Below are 11,993 nucleotides of genomic sequence, written 5' to 3'. Positions count from 1 at the left end.
GATCCAAACTTGACATAAATAAAGAAAACAAGAAAAAAATTCACTACAATTGCCTAGTAGACAACATAACACAGGGTAGGATCAATTCTTTTGTGATTTGAAGTAAACTTTGCAAGCTTCTTTGAATTCTCTCTCGACCAAATGACCTGTAATCCCCACCATCTAGGGCTGTGGAGCTTCGACAGGTGGGTGTCGTACTTTCAAATCCTTCAAATGAGGATAAATGAAGTGGTTTCACCAATCTGTTGTATTCGCATGCTACATATCCTGCCTCATTGTAGCTTACAGATGAACACATTAACGGCACCTTTCCATTCATCAATGGTTAATTTAAAAATACTGGTACTTCTTCCAAAACCTACTGACTAAAAAGAATGTTGAACTTTCCATCCCACAAGATTTCAGCAAGTAGTTAAACTTGAGCTATCGCTTGGATCTAGCTCAAAACACGATTTGTGGCACGACATGCTCGCTCCAAATCAGAATGCTTTCTGCAAGCATCAAGCAAACTAGTCCAAGATACATGATCTGCTTCAACTGACATGCTCGCAATTAGCTCTTCAGCTTCATTAAGCCGCCCAGATCTTGCCAAAAGGTCGATAACACAGTTGTAATGATCCATAGAAGGTTTTATGTGAAGATCTCTGCTCATTGAAAGAAGGTAGCGAACTCCTTCATCAACTAGACCCTCCCTGCTACATGCAGAGAGAACACTTGTGTATGTCACTTGGTTTGGCTTGTGTCCTTCTAGTTGCATGCGTTTGTAGAGTTGCAAAGCTTTTCTACCTTGCCCATGTTGGGCATACCCTGCAATCATTGATGTCCACATAACAAGATCTGGATTTTTCCTATCGTCAAAAATTCCCTCTGCATCTTCCATGCTACCGCATTTGCAAAACATGTTCAAAACCGCCGTAAGAACGACCACATCTGAACCAAAATCCATGCCAAACAAACGACCATACAGCCGCTTGCCCTCAGCTAAATCTTCTTTTCTAGCATGAGCAGAAAACATGCTCACCAAAACGAACTTGCCGGGCATTATTCCTTGCTGAAGCATTTGATGAAACAACCCTTGAGCTTCCTTACCTTGAGAATGAAATACATATGCTGTAATTATTCCATTCCACGACACTGCACTTTGCTCCAGCATCTGGTCAAAAACTCTCTGTGCCTGCCTCAAATCACCTTGCTTTCCATACAAATTCACAAGTGCTGTACCCAATACAAGGTCTCTTTCCATATCTGTCCCTGCAAAACTAGCATGAAGACACTGTCCTTCAAACATGATACTACCATCTGTGCATGCATCAAGAGCACTCACAAATGTTGGTTCATTGGGTAACACACCACTTTGCTGCATTTGCTTGAAGTAATAGATGGCCTCTTCTCCTCTTCCCTGCTTACTATAAGCTGCAATCATGGCATTCCATGCTACAACATCCCAGTCATATAACCAATTAAACAGCTGTGTTGCATCATCAAGGTCTGTGCACTTGCAGCACATGCTGAGAAGAGCATTATTGAACAACGTATCTGTTTCGAAGCTGATATCAATAAGCCGGGCAAGCACCCGCTTGCCTTCCGCAATTTCTTCATAGGTAGAATTTGCAAGGAGGAGGCTAGTGTAGCAGAACTTGTTGGGCAGAATACCTTCACCTAGCATAATATTGAACATCTCGTTGCTCTCCATAACTCCTGCATTTTGACGACATGATCTGATCATGAAGTTCCAGGAGAATTCGTCCCGAAAAGGTATCAGACTGAAGACGCAGCTAGCATCATTCATGAGTTTGCATTCATTGTACATCTGTACAAAGAGGTTTTGTAAAACCAATACGTCATCAAAGCCATCCCTTATAATGTGATAATGGAGAAGCATCCCTGACATGCGTAAACTATGCTTCGCACACAATCGCAGCATGGCAGAATAGGTATCAGGGCACATTTCGCTGATGGAGAAGAGAGAAAAATCCAAGCTTTCCACATCTTCATCTTTGCTGAATCTTCGAATGCGACTGCGGGGTATGGAAACATGATCTCCACTGAGCCGTTTCAGCAGAAACTTGTCCTTCTTTTTATCTGCGCCAGTGAAGGTGGCATGTGTACAAGAGTGCGGTCGAGTTCTGACACGTTGAAGAAAAAAAACGGCATTGATTTGACGGTCTTGAGAAGATGGGTAATCAGCGAATGCATGTCCAGTACCATGTCTGTGTGCATTGAGCAATGCTCTTTGCATTCAACTCACCCTGCTACAATTAAGGGTACCTTCGGCATGACTACGCAGAACAGTGAGGGCACCCACTACTAAGGCCCCGCGTTCTCCCCTCTGCTACTCTGAAGATGAGTGGCCAGTAGCCCAGTCACACCTAGGGGGACGGACCCGCTATTGGCTGACATGGCTGAGCGGGAGTCACCCACAGCCCAACTCAGGGCCCTTACATCGGCTGCCCAAACTTGGGCAGCAGGTTCGTGTGCGTGCGTGGAATCCAAAGAGGCGGAGTATGGGAATACCAAAGTGGACAAGGAGCTGGGCAGCGGAGTTGATGATTGGCTGCACGCATGGCAGCTCGGTCTTTGCACCATATGGGCAATGGACATTGTGTATAACGCATGCGCGCCCGTCCCAAAACAGATTGAGCAAGCTCTGTAAAGCAGCCTCAGTGTTGAGTTGGAAAGCCAACTCTGCCCGCTCCTGCAATGACTTGTACAATGTAACCACATAAAACCCTACTCTCCGCGCTACCATAAAAACTAATCTCGAGATGTCAACGGACGAGATCTGCAAGCGCCCTTGATTTTGCACAAGAGCCCTTATCCCATGGCTGGGACCCCGTGGCAGTTAATGCTGAGGTCGTGCAATGACTTGTACAGTCTTCCCCCAACGCTCAATGATCGACGCCCTTCTACTCACACGAGAAATGCAATGCAGCAGCGTTACTGCCTCATTGGATCCCATTTGAAATACCCTGGGGTGGTGTTTGAGAATTGTGTTCCTCAGCTTAACCTTGAGCCGGTTGAAAATCAAGATTAGCCGGTTGCAAACGATTGTAAAGGGAAAAAAATTGGTACAAGATAGTTGAAAAATCCTTCAAATTTGGAAGTTTGCATCTGTACAAGGGTCGTTAGGAGGACATTCTCAAACACTGCTGGAACCTGGTTTTTTGGGACTAGCCCCACCTTTGGAGACCTAAGTTTCACTATGTTGTCTTTTAAATTTCAACACTTTTGTTTTCTTAAAAATAAAAATTCCTTTTCGAATGTTAGCCATGAAACTTTATAGTTCTGACACTACTATTCGTTGATGAGATTCTAGGGAACCTTTGAATCCAAAAGCCAAAAAATAGACTCTTGTGGCCATCATCCCCCGGCTCACGATCACCTCAGCGCAAGGCTCTCTCTCTCACTCCTGCCTTCGCCCTGAGACTCTCTCTCTCTCTCTCTCTCTCTCTCTCTCTCTCTCTCTCTCTCTCTCTCTCTCTCTCTGTTCTATATGCACCATCTGCTCCTCGGACGACAATGCATGACTCAACTGCAATTTGCAATGAGTGAGCCGCATCTCTGGAGCTTCCCACACAGTGAGACATACCATTTCTGTCTCTTGGGATAGTTTCCTGCGACATTAAAATTCTCTTCTTCTTCTTCTTCTTCTCACTCCTGCCTTCACCTTGAGACACACCACATTTGTGTGTGTGTGTGTGTGTGTGTGTTCTGTACACTCTATCTCCTCCTTGCATGGCAAGGCAACACTAAGCTTCGATCTGCACTAGGAGAGCGACCTTGCGATGTCACCCCTCCATTCTAGGGCCTGCTCTCTGGTAATGCCGACACAATGCAGATCTTGGCCACGCGTCATCACAGAAAATCTCTCTCTCTCTCTCTCTCTCTCTCTCTCTCTCTCTCTCTCTCTCTCTTCAAAAGTCTAACCAATGAGAATTCTTTTCATGTTTCAAGGAGAGTTGCACATTCTAGTTGTGTCTTGTTTTAGAAAGCTCCTTTTACAATTACATTTTGGTGTGAATACTTCTTAAGCATTGAAATCGCACAATTCCACTAAATCTTTAACCCTATAGGGGACTCATCTCTAACTTCAGTAAAATACCACCACGTGGCATTTTAATAAGTGAGATGAGAGATCCCCCTTCTCAGGGTTCTATGCAAAAATTATACAATTTACACTTTTCCATCAATATAACAATTTCAATATACATTAGAGTGTGAAAAAAATAATACAGTGAAGGAGTTCTCAACACTGAGCTTAGCATGGAACATCCAGAGGTACCTAATGACTGGTGCTACCCCTGGATAAGTATGAATAAAAGCGTACTAAAAAGAAATGACCAAGTGGAGGGTGATTATATGTGTACACCGCATTTGCGAGAGAGAGAGAGAGAGAGAGAGAGAGAGAGAGAGAGAGAGAGAGAGAGAGAGAGAGAGAGAAGTGGATGATTAAATAGAGTGCATAGATGACACGAGAATAAAAAAGAAGAATCTTTTAGTGCCCCATCTAGATGAAACATACAAACCATGAATTTATGCTATAAAAAACTGAGTATACCATAATTTTAAAACCATAAATGACTAAGTAGAAGCACATAACCCTACGTGAGATCAAACGGTCCATCCATATCCATCCGCTCCTACTACAAAAAAGAGAGAATTTCACTTCACCACGAGTGAGCCATAACCCCTCCAACTTAAATGAGCCACACATAAGCGCAGATATAAGCCGAAGCCGCTTCACCTCCCTCTATGAATCCGAGCTCTAAAAGGATTCCAAATACTAGTAGGTGGTAGGATATCAACACCAACAATACTAATTTAAGTGCCACGTCTCTTCGGTGCCACACCAGATTTTTAGGCCAAGCCAAAATAATCTCTGAAGGTTATTCAACCCCCGACACACTAACCATGTAGATGAGCCTACAAAAAGAAGTTATAAACAACAACTCGATTCAACAAAGCCTGTCATAAAATCAAAAATCTAACTGACCCAAATGATTTTCTCATATTGAATTGATCATTTAATGTAGGAAAATAAATGGGAACAAGAGTTAGAATATAGACATGTGCTTTTAGATCTAGTTCAGCACCACGAGACCAAAGGGAGAGAAGGCAATGGGTCCAAAAGGGAGATGGTCTATCAAAGAGCAATGACCAGATAATGGAGATTAAAAGGCCTTAGGGTTAGCTTCATTGAAGACCTCCAAAGGTTAGTGTTAAAATTTCTGGACCTAGGATCTTAAGCAAGCTTGAGGTGCTTGTCGTGCTTGCTGACTAAGGTGCTTGAGGTGCTTGTCATGCTTAATGGTTAAGGTGTTTGTCATGCTTAAAGCCTAAGGTGCTTGAGGTGCTAAAGTCAACATGATCTGTCATAATAACTAATATCTAATTCTCCTAAATGATTTTCTCAGGTTAAACCGATCATTTAATATGGGGAAGTGCCAGGGGAGAAAAAGCTAGAATATTGGTTAAGCTGGCAGACCGGCCACAATAGGGATCCAAAGGAGGGAAAATAGGGATCCAAAGGGGGGGGGGGGGGGGGGGGGGGGGGGGGGGGCATCTGCAAAAGAGCTATGTGCAACAATGGGCTTCAAAGACCCTAAGGTTCAGCCCATTAAGACCTCCAAAATGCTAAGGTTCCAAAATTCAAAGGTAAGTCCAAATGGTTAAGCTTAGTGGAATTGGATGCTTTGTGAGTGTACAAAAAGTCTTCAAGTGGTCCTAGATTGATGGGGGCGAGCCCTTTTAGTAGGGGATGAGAGAGAAAAACACACACACACACACACACACACACACACACATACACATACACACACACACATGCAAGCCCCTTTACACAAAGGGAATAAGGGACACATGTCAGCTCCCTAGCCCAGTTGCCCCCAAGGTGCACTCAAATCCTATTAGATGGCCATAGAGGTGGACCAATGAGAATTAGGCTAGAGTACTTTTAGTTTAATTCATTTAAAAACACTTGATAAAAGAGCCAGTAAGAATTAAGCTCTCTAGAAGACTATTGGACAGTTTCCCAAGGGGTCCAATGAGCATTCAGCAGCCCAATGGCTTGTCCTATTGGCCAGAAGACAAAGGGGGTCCAATGAGAGTTTAGTTGAATTATTTAATTACCTAAAGCTCTCACAAAAGGGGAAAGGGGGACACATGTCACAAGGCTATCACTTATGCCTCTTAAATCCTATTGGCTAAGCTTGGAAAGGTCCAATGGCAAGCCAACAGGAGGAATTAGCAAGAGGGGTTGACCAAGACGAGAGAGGGGGACTGATTTGTGAAGGCATTATCTATTACACACTCACACAAGCTCCTGTGTGGAGCAAGAAGACTCTCTCTCTCTCTCTCTCTCTCTCTCTCTCTCTCTCTCTCTCTCTCTCAAGCTTTAATGGAAAGCTCATCACCTACTCCAAGCTTGTGAGAAGGGAGGCCTACACCAACAACTCTTGGCTTTGTGATGCAAATCCAACCAAGAGCCAAGCTTCAATGCATGCTCATCTCCTCTACCATGTTAATTACTAAGCTATGCTAAGCTTTTATGAGTGATTATGTGAGGAGATATATTTCTTTCTCGTAAGACTACTCCTTCTTCCTCTCAATCTACTCTCATACCCCGCTAGCTCTCACCATCTTCGAAGGTGTGTGAGGTCTTGGGTCTGAGACCGTGAGGGAATTTCTGTTGTGTTTTTAAGTGTTTTGCTTAGTGCTTGAAGCTTCCATCTTCATTGCACTAGCTAGTTATTGAAGGAACACAAAGAATAAAATGTCTCTCTTGATGGGGGAAACATATAATACAAAGCCTTTTGGAGGGGGGACCGGCTCCATGTAAATCCGATCCTTAAATGTTGTCAGTAGCTTAATTTCTCTCTCTGTTGAAGTATTGTTCATGCCTATCTAACTAGGCGTTATGCTTTTTGTTGCTCTCTCCACCCAAGCATGCTTGTTATGCTCATTAGGAATCTATTCTAATGAAATGCTCACTATGTTCATGTTATTTTCCGCTACACACAAGTTACTAGGCCATTAAATGTTACATTGGTATCAGAGCACAAGGTTTCTCTTTTCTTGCTCAAGAAGGGAGGTCCTCAAGCTATCTATAAATGGTTGGTATTATTAATTGCAATTGAGTAAGTAGAATAGGGATTTTTCAGCCTTGTAGTACGCCTGCCTTCGTGCAGATAACGGGGCATCACTGTCGAGAGCTATTGTCTTAATAGTGGAGTCCTACGGGGCTTGCCTACGGCTTTAACCACTATTGAGCTATTAGAAGCTTGACAAGAGCCAGTGCTGTTTTGGTGTTGAAAGACCCTCTCTTCTATTCCTTGCAATTAATGGTATTCGAGCCACGGTTACAGTAGCTTGAGTGCTTCTCTAAAGGGGTAAAGAGGAGTAGCAACTTGGGCTTGAAGTGCCAGAGTACACCTAAAAAAAGTTTACACCTAAAAGTTGTTAGAATGGTTGATAATAGTAAAGAGAGTAAAATTAATGTTGATAGCTTTGATTTTGCTAATGAGCAGGCTACTAATGATGCCCCTGTGCTTGTTAACTACCTTGTTTCTAGGCTTCAACAGGCCATGGGCAATCCATCCCTCCAAAGTGAAGTGCAACGACAGCTACGTGCTCATGGGATTCTCCAAGCTCCCCACCATGATGAGAGAGCACCTAGGAAGCCTCCTTGTGAGACTTGCAAAAGAGGCCTCTTTCCGATTGGGTAAGAAGAAGAGGATCCATACGAAGGGCTCAAAAATTTGCTTCTTGATAATGCATCTCCGTCCCAAAGGAGAACTCAAGAGCCCCACCAAAGGAACAAAAAAGAAGTGAGTCTCCTGCCACCTCGATGGAGATGTCTCCACCAAGACGGTGGGAAAAACGCTCTCCATCACCCTCTAAACAGAGAAGACCATCGCACACTTCTCCACACCATAATTCAAAGAAGGATGAGAGAAAACAAGAGAAGAAAAAGGCAAGAAAGAGGTCACCCTCTTCTTCATCTTCTTCATCTTCCTCATCTTATGAAAGTGATGGTGCAGACAAGGAGGACCAAGGCAAGAAAAAGGCGAGAAAGAGGTCACCCTCTTCTCCATCTTCCTCAAATTCTTCATCGTTTGAAGAAAGCGATGGTGCAACTTTTGAACCATAAAAAAGAAGACGCCATAGGAAATCCTATGTCACATAGAAAAGATCGTCTAAGCTCAAGAAGTTCAAAGAGGGAGGAAAGAGCATCTCTTTCCTTACCTACGATGGCACCTTTGGTGCTACAGACAAAGTCTTGGCCTTTATCTAGCAATTCGATGCGGCGTTTGGAGATGAGGGCTTCACGGAGTCCTCTAAGCTACACCATGTAGCTATGCACTTTCAAAAGTCCGCAAGGCAATGGTGGTCTAGCCTACGGGCCAACGGTGAAGCTCCACAAACATGGAAAGCTTTAAGAGATTCTATTATGAAGCAGTTATTGGCCACCGATGCCAAAGACAAAGTACTCAGTGAATGATGAAGCTTGAAGCTCTCTCCTACGAATCCGTAGACAAGTTTTGGGACTTACATCTCAAAGCCATTGTCTTCAAAAAGATGGATTTTGGAGAGAAAAGACAACAATTTTGTGCGGGTTTAATTGAATAAATGGCAGAGATGTCAACTCCCAAAGGCCACGCACCATATCTGTGGTTATACACCATACTATGGTGGCTTCTCGAATCAATTTCCAACAGGGGCTAAGAGAAATCTTAAGCCCACGTAAAACAAGGGTTCCAATGAGCCTAAGGGGAAGGACAATGTCCAAAGGGCAATTCCAATAACAACAAAGCTAAGGAGAAGGGAGTTTACAAAGGCAAAAATAAACTCTCTTTTGAAGAGCTTGAGCGTTATCGCAAGGATAACCACTGTTTCAAGTGCGGCGAGCAAGGGCATGCGTACCGTGCTTGTCCCCAAAAGAACAACCACCATGAGCCTCCTAGAGCTGCCTTGGTCAAAATCCACGAAGAGGAAGCTCACCACAAAGTATCTCCTCTATGCCATGCTTGGGGAAAGGTAAGAGAACATGATGCTTTTATTCTCTTTGACCCTGGTTCTACTCAAAATTTTATATCCACAGAGTTGGACACCAAGCTAGGCATCCAAGCCTATGAGATGGGAGATGTCCTACCCGTCGCAGATGGTGCTTTCAAGGGGCAAGAAGCTTCAGTCACTCCCTTAATCGAGAAATTGAGGTTCCATATCCAAAGCTATGTGGACAAAGAGGACTTCTTTATCTCTCCTCTCAAGCATGAGGATGTAATCCTAGGGGCACCATGGTTTGATCTCATGGCTGCCAATGTTAAATTCCCTGAAAGAGAAATCTACAGGGAAAAATATATGTACATAGATGCCAAAGAGATGGGTAACACCATACCCGTTGTACATACGCAAGCTTTCAATAAGTCAATAAAGATATCTATTTCTGTGTACATGATTTTTGTTAAAGATTCTAATGCTTTAGCAAAAGAAAATATAAACAATCACAAGGAATTAGAGTTATCCAATTTTCTCAAGGGATTTCAAGATGTCTTTATTGACGACATCCCTTGTGAATTACCTTTTAAACAAGGCAATGATGACCATGCAATTGAACTTCTTCCAGGAAGTTCACCACCTAATAAACGTCCTTAAAGAGTTTCTCAAGCTCAACAAGAGGAGATTATGCGACAAATTCATGAGTTAGTTGAGAAGGGCATGGTTAGGCCTAGCTCATCTCCATTTTTCTCACCTGTGTTATTAGTGCAAAAGAAAGACGACACGTATCGTATGTGTGTCAACTATAGAGCACTAAATAGGATCACTATCAAGAATAGGTTTCCCATTCCATGGGTGGAAGACCTATTTGATAAGCTACAAGGGTCGACCTACTTCAGTAGGATCGACCTAAAAAGTGGCTACCATCAAATAAGGATAGTTGATCAAGACATTGTAAAGAACGCATTTCACACTACGTTGGGTCTTTACGAATACATTGTCATGCCTTTTGGCTTGACCAATGCACCAGCCACATTCAACTGCTTGATGGAGAAGCTATTTAGGCCTCACCAAACCTTTAGTAGAGTGTTATTTGATGATATTATCATCTACTCTAATTCACTAGACAAACACAAGCAACACCTCTAGGTAATATTTCAAGTTTTAAGAGAGAATAAAATTTATGTTAATCGAAAGAAAAGTGAGTTTTTCTTACAAGAGATTCAGTATTTAGGTCACATTATCTCTCAAGATGGCATCCAAATGGATCCATCAAAGTTAGAGGTAATAAAAGGATGGCCTAATCCAAGGAATCTTCATGAACTAAGAAGCTTTATAGGTATGTGTGCATACTATAGACGCTTCATAGAAAATTTCTCACAAATCGCGGGACCATTACATGACCTAACAAAGAAAAATGTTAGGTATACATGGTTTGCCAAGGAGAACAATGCTTTCAAAAAGATTATCTCTCAACCTCTGCTTACACTGCCAAATCTCTCAAAGCAATTTGAGGTCCAATGTGACGCTTGTGGTGATTTCCTTGGACCTATTTTGCTCCAAAAAGGGCACGCCATAGCCTATGAAAGTCGAAGGCTCGACCCTGTTGAGCAAGCTCTAGGCATATATGAAAAGGAAATCCTCGTAGTTCTACATGCCTTAGACTCATGGAAGCACTATTTATTGGGGACTCCTTTCATTCTGCGGGGACGGATCACCAAAGTCTTAAGTACTTCATGATGCAGACCAAGCTCTCCGACAAACAAATAAGGTGGGAAAATTTTCCTTCGCATTTCATTTTCATATTGCTCACATTGCTGACCAGCATAATCAAGTAGCCGATGCACTCTCAAGACAGTCGAGAGTGAATGCGGTTTCCATAGCAACTCACAATGATCTATCTTCTATGATAGATGAGTATGCTATTGATCCCAATTTTAGAGATGTGATTTCAGCCCTTGCATTAAGGAAGAAAGAGGAACCATTTACTTTACAAGATGGTTATCTTCTCTATGGCAATAGACTATGCGTTACTAACTCACTACGTGAGAAAGTAATGTATGAATCTCATGCTCCTCCTTATGCGGGGCATAGAGGGATTCGGTCTACCCTAAAAGGGATTGAAACATATTTCTATTGGCCTACCATGAAAGCAAACATACAAGAGTATGTTTCTAAATGTGGTATGCCAAAAGACAAAGTTTGATAGACGGAAGCAACTTGGATTGCTTCAACCATTGCCAATCCCTAATTCACCATGGGAGAGCATATCCATGGATTGCCTAAGTCTATCCATGGAAATACGGGAATATGGATGATAGTAGACAGGTTTAGTAAACAAACTCATTTTATACCTGTCAAAAAGACTATCAAAGCCCATCAAATGGCAACCCTCTTCATTTCGCAAATCTTCGAGTACCATGGCTTGCCAATGTCCATAGCGTCAGGTAGAGATCCTAGAATGACTAGTTATTTTTGGAAGGGTCTCTTTGAGAATTTAGGGACAAGTCTAAATTTCTCTTCGGCCTATCACCCACAAACAGATGGCCAAAGTGAAATAGCTAACCTAACAATTATTGATCTACTAAAAGCCTATGTATAACAATTATCCTAGAATGACTAGTTATTTTTGGAAGGGTCTCTTTGAGAATTTAGGGACAAGGCTAAATTTCTCTTCGGCCTATCACCCACAAACAGATGGCCAAAGTGAAATAGCTAACCTAACAATTATTGATCTACTAAAAGCCTATGTAATGGAAATAGATCAAAGGTCCCAATGGGAGAAGTACTTACCCTTAGTGGAGTATGCCTACAATAACACTGTACATACTTCCGGGAGAAAGCACCTTTCAAGGTAGTTGAGGGAAGATCAAAAAGTCCCCTGCTACTTAAGGTACATGGGAAGATCTTTGTTGCAGATGAGTATAGCCGAGACCTACAAGAATCTTTCCAAAAGATTAAGGATGCTATCTCTATCTCACAGCAAAGGCAAAAGG

At 42.6% G+C, this 11,993-nt stretch overlaps 1 protein-coding gene across 1 annotated transcript; it reads right to left on the bottom strand.

The window, feature by feature from the left end:
* LOC147459426 (pentatricopeptide repeat-containing protein At3g02330, mitochondrial-like) lies at positions 1-2,784 on the bottom strand. The gene has a single exon (XM_086510701.1). The coding sequence runs from the start codon at positions 2,237-2,239 to the stop codon at positions 437-439; it is 1,803 nt and encodes a 600-aa protein (XP_086366827.1). The 5' UTR covers positions 2,240-2,784; the 3' UTR covers positions 1-436.
* Positions 2,785-11,993: the final 9,209 nt, after the last annotated feature.

Source organism: Adiantum capillus-veneris, chromosome 4 (assembly GCF_014529385.1).
Source record: "Adiantum capillus-veneris isolate H3 chromosome 4, ASM1452938v2, whole genome shotgun sequence".
In the NCBI taxonomy this organism is placed as follows: Eukaryota; Viridiplantae; Streptophyta; class Polypodiopsida; order Polypodiales; family Pteridaceae; genus Adiantum; species Adiantum capillus-veneris.
This window is presented reverse-complemented; position numbering and strand designations above follow the sequence as displayed.